The sequence below is a fragment of the Solanum tuberosum genome, unplaced genomic scaffold (genome assembly GCF_000226075.1).
Source record: "Solanum tuberosum cultivar DM 1-3 516 R44 unplaced genomic scaffold, SolTub_3.0 scf00423, whole genome shotgun sequence".
Classification (NCBI taxonomy): Eukaryota; Viridiplantae; Streptophyta; class Magnoliopsida; order Solanales; family Solanaceae; genus Solanum; species Solanum tuberosum.
Window position 1 is genome coordinate 192278 of NW_006239348.1, and position 13966 is coordinate 206243.

The 13966-nt window shown below is 34.6% G+C and overlaps 3 protein-coding genes across 3 annotated transcripts in view; 2 read left to right on the top strand and 1 right to left on the bottom strand.

Moving 5' to 3' along the window:
* The first annotated feature begins 3696 nt into the window (after window positions 1-3696).
* Window positions 3697-8798, top strand: LOC102604588 (ubiquitin receptor RAD23d). Its single transcript, XM_006363059.2, has 12 exons — window positions 3697-3892; window positions 5137-5298; window positions 5428-5481; window positions 5892-5959; window positions 6053-6112; window positions 6223-6400; window positions 7347-7514; window positions 7593-7658; window positions 7733-7780; window positions 7865-7971; window positions 8150-8228; window positions 8414-8798. Exons 1-12 carry the CDS (start codon window positions 3827-3829, stop codon window positions 8528-8530), a joined length of 1173 nt encoding a protein of 390 aa, XP_006363121.1. The 5' UTR covers window positions 3697-3826; the 3' UTR covers window positions 8531-8798.
* An 813-nt stretch (window positions 8799-9611) lies between these two features.
* Window positions 9612-11070, top strand: LOC102604927 (IST1 homolog). The gene is made up of 5 exons (XM_006363060.2): window positions 9612-9800; window positions 9885-9988; window positions 10083-10254; window positions 10344-10506; window positions 10630-11070. Exons 1-5 carry the CDS (start codon window positions 9630-9632, stop codon window positions 10644-10646), a joined length of 627 nt encoding a protein of 208 aa, XP_006363122.1. The 5' UTR covers window positions 9612-9629; the 3' UTR covers window positions 10647-11070.
* A 407-nt stretch (window positions 11071-11477) lies between these two features.
* LOC102605269 (NADPH-dependent diflavin oxidoreductase 1) overlaps window positions 11478-13966 on the bottom strand; it is a 9476-nt gene continuing 6987 nt past the window's right edge. The window contains exons 9-12 of the mRNA XM_006363061.2: window positions 13736-13873; window positions 13396-13515; window positions 12566-12782; window positions 11478-12474 (exon numbers count right to left, since the gene is read on the bottom strand). Coding sequence (XP_006363123.1) covers window positions 11945-12474; window positions 12566-12782; window positions 13396-13515; window positions 13736-13873 — 1005 coding nt within the window. The 3' untranslated portion in view covers window positions 11478-11944. The remainder of the gene's footprint in view (window positions 12475-12565; window positions 12783-13395; window positions 13516-13735; window positions 13874-13966) is intronic.

Sequence of the window (13966 nt, forward strand, 5' to 3'; positions counted from 1 at the left end):
AAAATATATGTATATATACAATTTTCTCTCGCTTTATACAAACAAAAGCGCAATTTATACATTTCATTTCTATTTGTATAAGCAAGAGAGGCGAGGGTGGCGAGCGAGATCTAGGAGAGGGGAACAAAAATATATGTATATATACAATTTCCTCTCACTTTATACAAACACAAACGCATTTTATACATTTATGTTTGTATAAAAGCGAGAGAGGCGAGTGAGACTGCCACCAAACGAGAGTGGCGAGCGAGATTCCACCAGGGAGAGTGGCGAAAATAGTAATAGTTTGCTATAGGGTACAATTAAATCAAAGTATATTTATAGCATTTAATTTGAATTAATAGTTTGCTATTATATATAATTTTCCCTATAATATTTTATTAGAAGTTTAGTTTAATAAACTGCAAAATTAATCTTTTAAAATAAAATACTATGTAAAAGTTAAGTTTGTATAAATTAGTATATGCATTATTAAGTTTTTTCATCTTAGTGGTTTTAATTTATGCATTATTAGTTTTGCTTTATATTTTATATCTCACAAAATAATATAATATAAATTTTCACATATTATTTGAGAAAAAGTTTAAAATTAATCATTAAATATTTTAATTAATATTATATGTTATATGTCGATTAAATCTCCACCAACCAAACAATCTTTGCACTAGATTTTGTAATAAAGTAATTGTTGACCAAGTGTTTAATTGACTTTCAAAGTAAGAGTTGACATTGCTTTGACATAAAAGGGCGTCCGTATTAGGATTGTTCAAAAACAAAACAAAATTGATAATCTAAACTAAAAAGTGCTATTAATTATTCGAATGATAGTTTAATAATTTAGTAATGGTTTAAAATTTATTTTTTATTGAATTATTGATCTCGTATTAGTTTAAATTTTTCTTAACACTGGTTAATTGATAATTTAACAATAATTGAAAATAAATTTTATAAGTTTGATTTACTTTTTAGATTGCAAATAATGTAGAATTAGTTGGTTTCTTGTGTTGAAAATAGACAATAGTCCATAAGTCGTTTGTCAGGAAATTTGTCAACTTATACAAGATACTCTACTAGATAGATATAAGTGTCCGTGCTAGCACGGGTCCAATATATTATTTGTTTTGTCTCACTTTATATAACATAGATAAAATTTAAAGAGTGAATTAAGTTTTGATATGATTTTTTAAATATTTTAACTTGTTAATTATTGTAATTTTTATATAATATATATTACTTTCCTTGTCCCAATATATGTAGCACAAATAGAATTTCAAGAGTCAATATGTTGTTAATTATTGAGATTTACAATATTTTTTACTATAGTTTTCAAATTAAATAATACATGTTACTTCTCTTGTCCCATTTTATGTGACACGAATATATTAATTTTGGTTGTCAATTATCATGATTTATAGTATTTTTATGCAATTTTTAAATATATAAAAAATTTAAAAAATAAGACAAACAAATTAAAACGGAGAAAAAAGTAGGCAAATATATATGTATGTGTGGAACCACACAGGTGAAGCAGGTAGACCGCCACATGTGTGGTTATCCACACTTATATATAAGCACTAGATTTTTTTGTCTCACTTTATGTGACAGGGGTAAAATTTAGAGAGTCAATTATATTTTGATATGATTTATAAATATTTTAAGTTGTTAATTATGCAATTTTTACGTAATTTTTAAATAATATATGTTACCTTCCTTGTCCCAATATATATAGCACAAATAGAATCTCAAGAGTCAATATGTTGTTCATTATTGAGATTTACAATACTTTTTACGTAATTTCAAATTAAATAATAATGTTACTTCTTTTGTCCCATTTTATGTGACACAGATATATTAATTTTAATTGTCAATTATCATGATTTATAGTATGTTATGCGATTTTTAAATATATTAAAAATTAAAAAAATAAGACAAACAAATGAAAATGAAGAAAAAAATAGGCAAATATATATATGTAAGTGTGGAACCACACAGGTGAAGCAGGCATGTTGACCTCCACCTGTATGGTTATCCACACTTATATATAAGTAGTAGATTTAGTTTTAAAAAACAATTAAAACAACTTGATAAAATATTGTATAGTTCAAAAGAATAAATCACTACAAAAACAAGAAGAATGAGAATGAAATACCTCAATCTCAAAATATAAGTCCAATATTTATTTTTGTGTTTTATCTTTTTTTTTCTCATAACAAATACTTCGAAAATCGAAGATATGGATTAAAATTGATTATCAAATATTATAGTACTTGTTTTTTTTTCTTTTTACAATTACTCTTCCAACATCACGTGTTGTTGGTGCTTATTCTAAACTGATAAATTCCAATTTAATGAAACTTGATTTTCACATACAAATTACTAGATAATTTTTTAAGTACCCTATTAAATATTTTGAGAGTATTATAATGATTTTTTTTTAAAACAAAAATTGATTTGTAATACCTTCAAAATCAATCGATTGATAAACAACTTTACTTTACATGTAGTTTTAATTTTTATTTTATCAAATACTTTACTGAAATAAAGTTTGCTAATAAATCATCAATACTCGGCTTGAAATGGCAATCATTATCTACAAGTCATCTTTGAATAACTTTATATAACTATAATTTTATTCCTATATCGTGAGGGTACTGGGTACATACTTAACCATCCTTGAATTTAATTGTATTTCGAGTCAATTGTTATGTGTAATTCATATGCTCATATATTGTGGGTCAATGAGTCTTTTTTTATATTTAATTTTATGCGTTGGTTATTAATCATATTTATCAATTGAAATTTGAAAATGATCTTTAACAGTTCAATTTTATTTTACAAGTACTTGTAATAATTCTTGGTTTTGATACAAAAAATTATATTTATTTTAATAGTACGTATGATACATACGAATAAGAATTATATGAATGATAAGAATAATGTCGAACAATTAATTACGTAATTAATATGACTAATGTACTATAAATAATCTAAACAGTGCTCACTATGGTGCCGTATTGGAGATGAAGAATTAGGATTATCTCCTAAAAGTTAGTAAAAAATGGCTCGTTACGATTTTATTATTAGATACTATATTTTAAGCTAAACATGAAAGAACCAAAAGTTAAACATACACATATGATAAGAGTAGTAGACTCATCAATTAGTAACGGAAAGAAAGAATAAAATCACACGCTTATATGTAATGTGCGGTGAACATTTAAAACTGTCATCAACAATAATTAGGAAAATCATCAAAGCTTCATCTAGTCTTACTATTCAACGGTTAGTTCTCTCATATATAAATATCCTTAAAAACGTTGAAGATAAATATACAAATTTACCAATAAACATATTTTCTATTCTATTTTTATTCAAAATATTACGTTTTCACACTAAATTGGGATGAAGAAAGTAACAAAATTTAAGATAAATTTATGTCAGTATTTGATTATAGATTTAAAAAAATTATCATCAAATATATGTTTAATTATAAAGTTTGATAAAATCGTTTAATTTTTTTTCTATTTTTAACTTCGATATGATTAGACAGGAGCTATAATACGGCTGACAACGTTGAAACGTGCGGAAATTTCCCCTTACGTGGCATCATACTATTGGTAGAATATGGGCTGTGAAAGACTGTCGGGTCACCAAATAATTGCCTTTCCTAAGGTTATATAAATTACGTCAGAGACATCAGTTTCGGTTTTCACTGTGACTCCGACTTCAGATTTTTTGCTCTCTCCGAACGTTCCGCCGGCGACGGCCGGTAATTTCACGTGCCGGTTTCAAATAAGTAGAGTAACGGGTAAACAAGAGCTTGAAGATGAAGATTTTCGTGAAGACTTTGAAAGGCACTCACTTCGAGATCGAAGTAAAACCAGAAGATAGCGTAACTAACAACCTTTTTCTCTTATTTTTCAATTTTATATGCTGCTTGAATATTCTTATTCACGTGCAATCTAATGTGTGTATCAAATTGAATGGCTTTAGCGGCATTGGAGTCTGATTAGGGTTTTGAGTGGCAGCTCGTGTGGTTTAGGGCGTTACTTTAGTAATTCTGAATGTGTATCTGTATTAGTTCGAGTCCAAGTTATGCTCTTCAGTGTACGTGTTAATGCTGCTTATTAATTTTTCTCGGGACATCCTTATATGACTGCTTGGAATAGTACTCAATTTTGTGTTACACGGATAATTGTTTGCCAGTTAGTAGTTTTAATATAATTGTTGCATTATATTGGAAGTATTACAATACTCAACTATAACTATCAATTACTTGCTTCTGGTGTTGTAAAAATGCTTTCTGTGAGATTTTGCATAATGGCCACCGTTAATTGAACTAGTTGCACACAAGTTAGGTTGCAAAAAAGAACTTCAAGTTGTTGTTTGTTCAAGAGGTGCAAGCTTGGGTATAGTTTGTCTTCCCTTTTTTTGGGGGAGGTGATAATAGAATAGTTTTTCATCATCCAATGCATGAGAAGCTGCATTATTCAAAGATGGTTCCTTTAGGATGTGTATTGATTGTATTGATTACCGTTAGTTGAATAAGGTCACCATAAAGAATAATAACCCCTTCTTAGAATTGATGACCCTAATCCCCACCTCCTCTCGCATTAACAAAAAGGGCGCCTCTCTGTTGCTTGGCGGGAAAGCGAAGTTCTTTGTAAATCTTTTTCAGCTGCCACGTGTCGTAAAAACACCACATCAGCGGCAACAACAAAATAAGGCGGTGCAGTTTTTTTAGGATGGCTCCTTTAGGATGTGTATTGATTACCGTTAGTTGAATAAGGTCACCATAAAGAATAATTACCCCTTCTTAGAATTGATGACCCTCATCCCCTACCTCCTCTCGCAGGGCGCCTCTCTGTTGCTTGGTGGCAAAGCGAAGTTCTTCGTAAATCTTTTTCAGCTGCCACGTGTCATAAAGACATCACATCAGTGGCAGCAACAAAATAAGGCGGTGCAGTGTTTTTTTCTACGCGTGCGAATCTAATTCAATTGGGTTTGGGTTTGGGTTTCCTAATTTGTTTTGGTTTCTATATCTATATATTGGGTCCCTCTCCCCCTCCCCCTCCCCATGCTTTTTCTTTTTTCCTTTTTGCAGAAGCTGATGTACCAATATGGTTAATTTTTCAGGTTGCGGATGTGAAGAAAAACATAGAATCAGTTCAGGGGCAAGATGTCTACCCTGCTGCACAACAGATGCTTATCCATCAGGGTAAAGTTCTCAAGGACGCTACGACGCTTGAGGAAAACAAAGTTGCTGAAAATAGTTTTGTGGTGATTATGCTTTCCAAGGTAGTGACTGTACAACAAGCATGTGTTGAGCAATAAGCTTTTCTATTGTTTGGCTGTGAGTTGTGCAAGTGTGTCTTTTTACATCTTGTCTAATACTGGTACTGTCCATATTTTTTGTGCTAATTGTAGAATAAGGTCTCATCAACTGGAACCTCATCTATACCAGCAGCTCCTTCAAATACGGTGAGAGCTTAATTGCCTTCATGGGTTCAGGTTGTTCTTGCTTGCTTGCATCACTGCCTCCTTCCTTTTTGCTTTCAAAATAAAATATTTCTTTGTTTAAGATGCATTTATGCACTTTTATCCATTGGCTGATATGGCGATGTTTACCCCTGGTTTTATGCTTGAGAGTTGAGACTACATTTAAGTCTTTTTCTAAAATAAGGTTTTAAGTCATTTTTGTAACATGATTTATTGCGGAAAGAGAATAAGGGCATTAGTGCCTTGCAGAATGGCCATATTTTCATTCTCTTGTAAAGTATCATTTCACATGCCATTCCTGTGTAGCAAGTGTAACAATATTTTATTTGAACAATTGAAAGATAGTTATGTTAATCTAGATTTTGAGAGCTGATATTAATCTGAATGACTAGGCACAACCTGCTGGTTCCACTGACCAAGCTAGACAGACGATAACAGCACCTCAAGCTACTGCTGCACTGTAAGTTTCTCCTCCTGGTATCTTTGATTTCCTCACTGGTCGTCTGTACTTGAATTTTTGTTGGTTTAGTCTTAAGATTTGCTTGCTCTGCAGTCCACAATCTGCTTCTGAGTCTGCTCCTGCTTCTGCCCCTGTGCCTGCTGCTGCTGCTAGGTGAATACATACGACATGCTTGGTTTAGGGAATTGGCTTTTGCTTATATTCATCCTTACTGTGTGATTAGTCTCGTCTTTATTCGAGTATTATTCCTTTCTGTCAAACAGTTCTGTAACAGATGTGTATGACCAAGCAGCATCAAACCTTGTTGCTGGAAGTAACTTGGAGACCACAGTTCAACAGATTCTTGATATGGGTGGGGGAAGCTGGGATAGGGATACAGTTGTGCGTGCTTTGCGTGCTGCATTTAACAATCCAGAGAGAGCTGTTGATTACTTGTATTCTGTGAGTCTGCAGCTAGCTTTGCTTTTGTGACCTTTCTTCGTGTTCCTTTTTTGCACCTCATTCCTGGTTAGATTTTGCTAAGAGGTAAATTCAAATTTATGCTACGTTGGTGGTGCAAGAGCATTGGCATATCATGTAGTTCAGTGTTTGATTTATTCCCTTTCTGCATGACCACTTCCCTTTGCTATCTTTGTATTCTTCTCTTTTCCTGGCTTCTGTCTTCCAAACAATTGAGGATATTTTTCTTCCAATATTTCCCAGTTTATTGGTTAAATGATGAATCCAGTTGTCTGGTTAATGTGAGAGTGATGCAGGATTGATTCACCTTCTTCATGCTAGTACCTTGGAGAGAACCTTCTCTCCTTTTTCTTCAATTTGTTCATTGCTTTTTGATAATGAGTTATTCCCTCTATTTGATTTACATAACGGTGTTTGATTGGACATGGAATTTAAAACATTCATTTAATTTATGTAATATATATTAGTCGCAGTGGAGGAAAATTGTAGAGTGTCATCTGTCTACTAGAGAGGAAGTTCACTGTAAAAAACCAGCTTCTAAAATTCCCATCCTGTCATCTGTATAAACAAGGGTTTCCTTGCTGTGTGCCAATCATACACATTAAATGGCAAATTGTTCTTATTGTGTAGCATTGAATTTTTTCCTGCTCCTCAAATGCCCTTCCATTACATTTTTTCCAGGTCACCCAAAATATGCACTCTTAAACCTTGTGCATTGCATTGCAGTTATAGTTTATTCATCCCTAGAGCTTCATATCCATTTAAACCTGTTTTGCTTAGGAAATGGTACTGAATTCATGAAGTAAGAAAATATAATTATATGATCCCTGTTTGTAGTCTTATTAAGGCAGACATGGGTATGCCTTTTATTTTCTGTGCTTGCATCTTTGACCTATACTGGAAACACATCAATATCAATTTCTTTCAGGGTATTCCTGAACAAGCTGAAATTCCGCCTGTTGCCCGTACACCTGCTGCTCCTGCTGTTACTGCTCCTGCCAGTGGTCAGGCTATAAACCCTGCAGCTCAGGATGCTTCACAACTAGCAGTTCCTTCCAGTGGACCAAATGCTAATCCTCTAGATCTGTTCCCTCAGGTAGTAAATATACCAGAAACTTAAATTTGCCTAGTTACTTGTTGTGACGTTAACCTAAATTTGTATTTACGCAATCAGGGCTTAACAAATGCTGGCTCAAATGCCGGTGCTGGAAATTTGGATTTTCTACGCAATAGTCCACAGGTGGGTTATACGCTTTCTGCAAGTTAGATTTTATTAGTTTGAAATCACAATTTCATATCCTTCTCCATTAACAGTTCCAGGCCCTTCGAGCAATGGTGCAAGCCAATCCGCAGATATTGCAGGTATGGGATATTATATGCTATGATCAGTTTGTTTGCTCCTAGCATTTCCAGACATGCTTGAACCATGATGTTTGTTATCTGCAGCCTATGCTCCAGGAGTTGGGTAAGCAAAATCCACATTTGATGCGGCTTATTCAAGAACATCAACCGGACTTCCTGCGCCTCATCAATGAACCTGTTGAAGGGGAGGGGTAAGAGCATTTGCTATTCTTCTTCTTTTGATTTGTGATGGATCTATTTTTCTACTAAAAGTGCTTTGAGTGGACTGCATTTAAGAGCTGGTTTTTTGTGTTCTATCTATTCTAGATCCTTTCTTTACCACCTTGTGTCTGAATGCGAGACTGATTTTCTCATTATATGGTGTATCAGGAATGTGTTAGGGCAGACAGCAGGAGCAATACCACAAGCTGTGACTGTTACACCTGAAGAGCGGGAGGCTATTGAGCGTGTAAGTTATTTATTTGTCCTTCATCAAATAAAGTTTTATGTAAATGCAATTATCGACGGTTTAATGTGAATGCCTTTACTTTGATATCTCAAAATGCTGATGGGTCGCTTTGCAAGTTTTTTTTTAGTGAGCTAACATAATTTTCTTGTACTTGTCCACTGTGGTTGGTGATATTGTTTTGGCAGCTTGAAGCTATGGGATTTGATCGAGCTTTAGTATTGGAAGTATACTTTGCCTGCAACAAAAATGAGGAGCTGGCTGCTAACTATCTATTAGATCACATGCATGAGTTTGACGAATGAGATGGATATAACATAGTGCTATTGACCTGTTATAGTTTCCATTATTAGTTGTTTTGCTTCTCTTCATTTTAAATCTGCGCGACTTCCTATTTATCTTGCCATGTGGAGTACATTTTATTTCCTCATTGGCAGCGGCTAGCCTTGGATACTCGGCCCCTTTTGTATAATGGATCATATTATATCAGTCAAGTCGTCCTGCAAGCTCTTTCGTCCTTGGATACTCGGACCCTTTTGTATAATGATTCATATTATATCAAGTCAAATCGTTCTTGCAAGCTCTTTCGTCTTTCCTTAAAGCTAGGTATCTTTTTTCTCTTTTCTCTTTTGATTTGGATGGCGGCGGCTATGGCCAAATCGATTTCTTGCCTTGTACTAGGTGTCTTTTGTGTTTAATTTACAGGTGAACTTAATATCCCTAGTTGAAAAAAGTCCCTTGTCTCATGCCTCAAATGCTGAAAGTTCCGTCGGTTTCTTTTTACATGGTTGTTCTAAAACTTCACAATAGAGGAAGAGTTCTGCAATTTCTTTTCGTTTCCCCTTGGTGGGTTGAGATCTAGAAGTGTCAACTCAATCAACTATGTTGGAAGTCGGAGCCATAAATATATTTCTTAGACATTCATTTGTCAAGTGAATCAAGAAAAAAGTGAAAAAAACCAAACCAATCATGTTGAAAGAGTCAGCACAAAATAGCTGTTGAACTGGGTTAATAAACAGGAAAACGTCTTTATTAAAAAGTAAACAGGAGAAAGTGTAAAAAGACTGCTTAGGTCTCTTTCAGCACTACCTAGTCCTTTTAACAATTTGGCAAATGGAACATCAGCGATTCAAAGTATTAGTGAATATGGAAAATGACATCTTCCAAGACAGCCATCAACCATTCATGAATTGAATAAAGTTTTTGACAATTTCAAAGGTTGAAATAATCAAGTTTTAACACGTTAACAAACACAGGGAATTAAGAAATCAATTTGTCAACTTCGAACTGCTTCTCTTCAACTTGACGACCTCTTCAATTGCATGTATGTGCGTGTGTGTATATATAAACACGATTTCACTCCAGTTACTAGTAAGTAGCACACTTGATAAACAAAAAACAAACATGGGACTCTTTGGAAGAAAATTCAAGGCATCAAAAGTTACAACACTGGCTAACCTTGCCATCTCAAGGATTTCCATTCTGAAAAAACAACACCAAGTTAGGTGCTCACTTTCCCGTTCTGATGTTACTCAACTACTAAATCTTAGTCGCCAAGAAGATGCTCTTCATCGAGTAAGTTCCCAAAATATACCCCATTCCATTTTCCTCTTCTCAACTCAAGCAATATCACTACTGATCATTTTCACTCATTAACAGGTCGAACTTGTTATCAAGGAACAGAACACTGTAGATGCACTTACAATGATGGAAAAGTATTGCCATCTCCTAATAGAAAAAAAGGTGCTCATAAAAACTAAAGGGTGAGTACTACTTACTTGTATATATCTTGTCAAAATCTGCAACTAGCGAGATTGGGGCATCTCTCTGACAATGTGCTCGCGAATGTTTAAACAGGGAATGTCCTGAGGAGCTAGCAGAGGCAATCTCAAGCTTGATTTATGCAGCTTCAAGATGGGGAGAATTCCCAGAGCTACATGAACTTCGTGAGATTTTCACCTCAAGATATGGGAATGAATTTGCAGCTCAATGTGTTGAATTAAGAAATAATTGTAGCGTGCAGCCAAAGGTAGGACAGCTAACTTTATTCTCTCGTCCCTAAAATCGACAGTAGATTCATGACTTCTCAAACTAATCTGATCATGAAAATTTCTCCAGATGATACCGAAGCTATCAAGACATCACACAGGGTCAGGGAAAAGACGCGATATGCTTAATGATATTGCTGCTGATTGTGGTATCAATCTGTGTGCAGAGGATGAGACTTGTCACATATCACAATCAAAGCCAGAGGTTAACAGTGAAAATGAATGTGCTAAAGGTATTTTCTTGACTATTTTTAATGGCAATCACTACTTATGAGTGAAGCTTCAGATTCTTACTTCATAAAAAAAGAAGATTGAAACTTCAAATGACATGACATTATTTTTTTTTACCATTACAGGTGAAGAGGGATCTTAACAAGGCATAAAAGCAGATTCAGTGATCATATTGAAGGGTAGTCAGATAGTACATAAGAACTGATGCTTCTCCTATCAGCAGCAGCAGCACTACTAGCAAGACTTTTTTGGATCCATCCAAGTCTACTAAGGGATGGTTGACTGACAAGCATCTTTGCAATCATGTAACCATAACACATTCGCCAGGAAAACAACGATAGAGCAGCTGCATGTTCAGGGATGAACTGCTACCTTCATATTCTTTTCTTAGCTAGGAATTTGCTTGTGTGTATGTTGGGGAGTGGGGGGTTGTTGAAGACAGAAAAATACAGGTAAATGTAGATCAGTAAGCAATTACATATGTTCTGCAGAAAACATGAGATACTACATTTATTACATCCCCAATAATAAATAACTTATGCTCCCTACAAATTCTTTAAGATTCAATTTTTTATCGAAAAAAATAAATTCAACTCTGTCAAATTTTTCATTTTTGGAGTAGTTACGAAATCTCCAGGAATAGGATTTCTTATTCCATGATATATATTTTTTAAAGAAGTCCCCGATACCTACAGTGGTATGCGATTAATTCCTAAGATCCATTAAAGGGGAAGTGCTCCCTACCAATTCTTTTCCCACAGTTAACAGGAATAATTGGGTAAAGAAGTCACTAATCTGATCTTGTAGCATTCATTACCATTTAAATTATAACTTCTTGATCATCAATCACCATGCTGATTATTAAAAATGAATGCGTCTTAATCACTTTACTACACATTGCTTTTAAATCTATATTAAAAAAGAGTCTTTCAACCTATATAAGCTTGAAGAAAAGGTTAATCAATCAGTAATATAGCCAAATACGTCTAAATTTCATTCCATGCCAAAGAAATCAATCATGCTACTTGAAAACATTGATATACTTTTGTAGGTCCAACCTTGTTTTTTCTGTTTATTTTGGGATTACATAATAAGAAATGCTATATCTCAATAATCCTTAACCTCACATGAATTCAATTCTCAAAACATAAATTGTATTTCCCCAACACAAATATCGCACCATACTAGCCATTAGGGATTGCCCTGGATTTTCAGCTCCAAATGACAAGGAACCTATCCTAGGCAACGATCAAGCGACTCTTCCTTCTGATGCACTCTGTTCTCTCGATAAAATCAGCTTTTTTGTGAACACTAGACACAAATTCCGCGTATGAATATGGTAACTATGAATCATGTAAAAATAACTTGGCTGAATAGGGCACAGATTTTTGGCTCCTCATCCTAAAGTTTTAAGGTGAGATGGAAAAATACAAGCAGCGGTTAAGACCATGCTTCGACATGATACTTGCCTGCCTTTTCCAATGCCCTAAGCCACCTGACTGCAGCTTCCTTTGGAACCCCGCCTTCTTTAGATACAATTTCTTCAAATGCCAACAGCACATCAGAAGGCATTTTATTGGCAGAGCCTGCGACATACACAGCTGCCCCCTCGGTTAATAGATTCCATATCTTAAAGCTTTCTTCTCTCATTTTATGCTGCACATAAACCTTCTGTTGCTGGTCTCTGGAGAAGGCAACAAAAAAGCCGCCACCTTTTTCTTCAGAAAGGACTCCCCCCTTTTGTGAATGAAACAACCAAAAATCTCGGTATAAGAAGTCATTTTCTTCATTTCTACAACCAAAGAAGAAAAGAATGGGAGCAGTAGGACCGGATTGACTCTGAAGGGCTCTTTCCTCCACAAATCCACGAAAAGGTGCACACCCTGTGCCAGGTCCAATTAGAATAAGAGGAAGTGAAGGTGGAGGGGAAGGAAGAGAACCTTTTTGAAACCATGCCGGTATGAGGCCACCTGTTTGACATAATCCAAAAACCATCATCAATGAGTTACAAGAGGTAAATGAATTAGGCATTGTAATTATAAATTACTCCAATAACCATACTTTTCTGAGGATCAAGTTCAGCTAGCCATGACGAGCAAAGACCCGTGCGCTTCCTCTTATAAGGTGTTGTCCACGATACCACACTAACAGTTAAATGCACTTGGTTTGGATGAGCTGAGTGAGAAGAAGAGATGGAAAAAGCCCTAGTTTTTAGTGGAGGTACCAACTGAACCAACCATTCAAAAGGCATCTGAACGGATGGAAAATCATCCAATACCTGCAATATAATATGGAAAATAGAAAAATATCAAGCAGTGTAATAAAATGAGGCATTATCAGCAGAAACATTTTACAAGTGTGGGTCAGCTTGCATGAGAAGACATTATTATTTAGTAGAAGGATCATTCTATAGGAGAAAGATCAAGTGCCTACATGTTTTCCAAAACAAAAACGTGGAGTCTGTAGCTTTTTATCCCATACTTCAACTAAAAATAGTGTTGGCTACCTAACTAACATATCAAGCTTTCATTGCTTGCAAGTAAAGGGACTAGTGGAAGATGTGCTCATTTCCAGATTTCACATTTAGAGTCTGATAAATTACTAGACCAAATATCAACTCGAGCTATTTTCTAATTTGACAATCAAGATGCTGTAATGTGAATGCATGACAGGGTTAATGTTGGCTAACCAGTTTTGCTTCCAAAAGAACTGGGCCAACTTCTTGCTTCTTAGTATGTCTTCTTAAACTATAGTACCTATACATTCCATGAAACAAAATCTACCATAAGAGAAACCATATTATTGAAGAACCCAACAGTAAGGGAAAATGTCAATGACCACTCCGAGGCAACTTCATTAATCTATACAAAGAGTGGAAATATTTTCATTACCTCCAGTACAGTTCTACGTTCCTTCTGATTGTACTCATAAAGATCATCTCTTCCTTCTGGTGAAGCAAAGTATTGAAGCCTCTCCTTCTCATGTTCGGCAGTAGCAAAATAACTCATAACCTGAAGAAGTCAACGATCCAAATGGCTTATCAAATTACTATGATATGTGGTGATCATGCATAACATGCTATTCCCCAAGCAGCAAAAAATAGATGAACACAAGATGCATCAGTGAAGTCTAGGCACATAACAAAGACAACAGCAGAAGATATTAATTATACAATGTCATGGGATATTACTCATAAGAACAAATAAGAAATTCAGACATTCCATGGCTTACCTCAAAGAAATATCGTCTTGGGGAAGCTGATGCAACATCCATTGCCAGTTCCACAAAAGTTTTCAATCTTACAGGGACCTTCAATGTATTTCTCAAATCATAACTTTGTTCATTTTCTTTATTATCATTAACCTGAACCTGAAAAAAATGTTCATATAGTAATATAAGAATTGAAGAGTTCCTTTCTTTGAGTTTTAACTATCACTTTCGTAACAAAAGTCCTTTTAACTC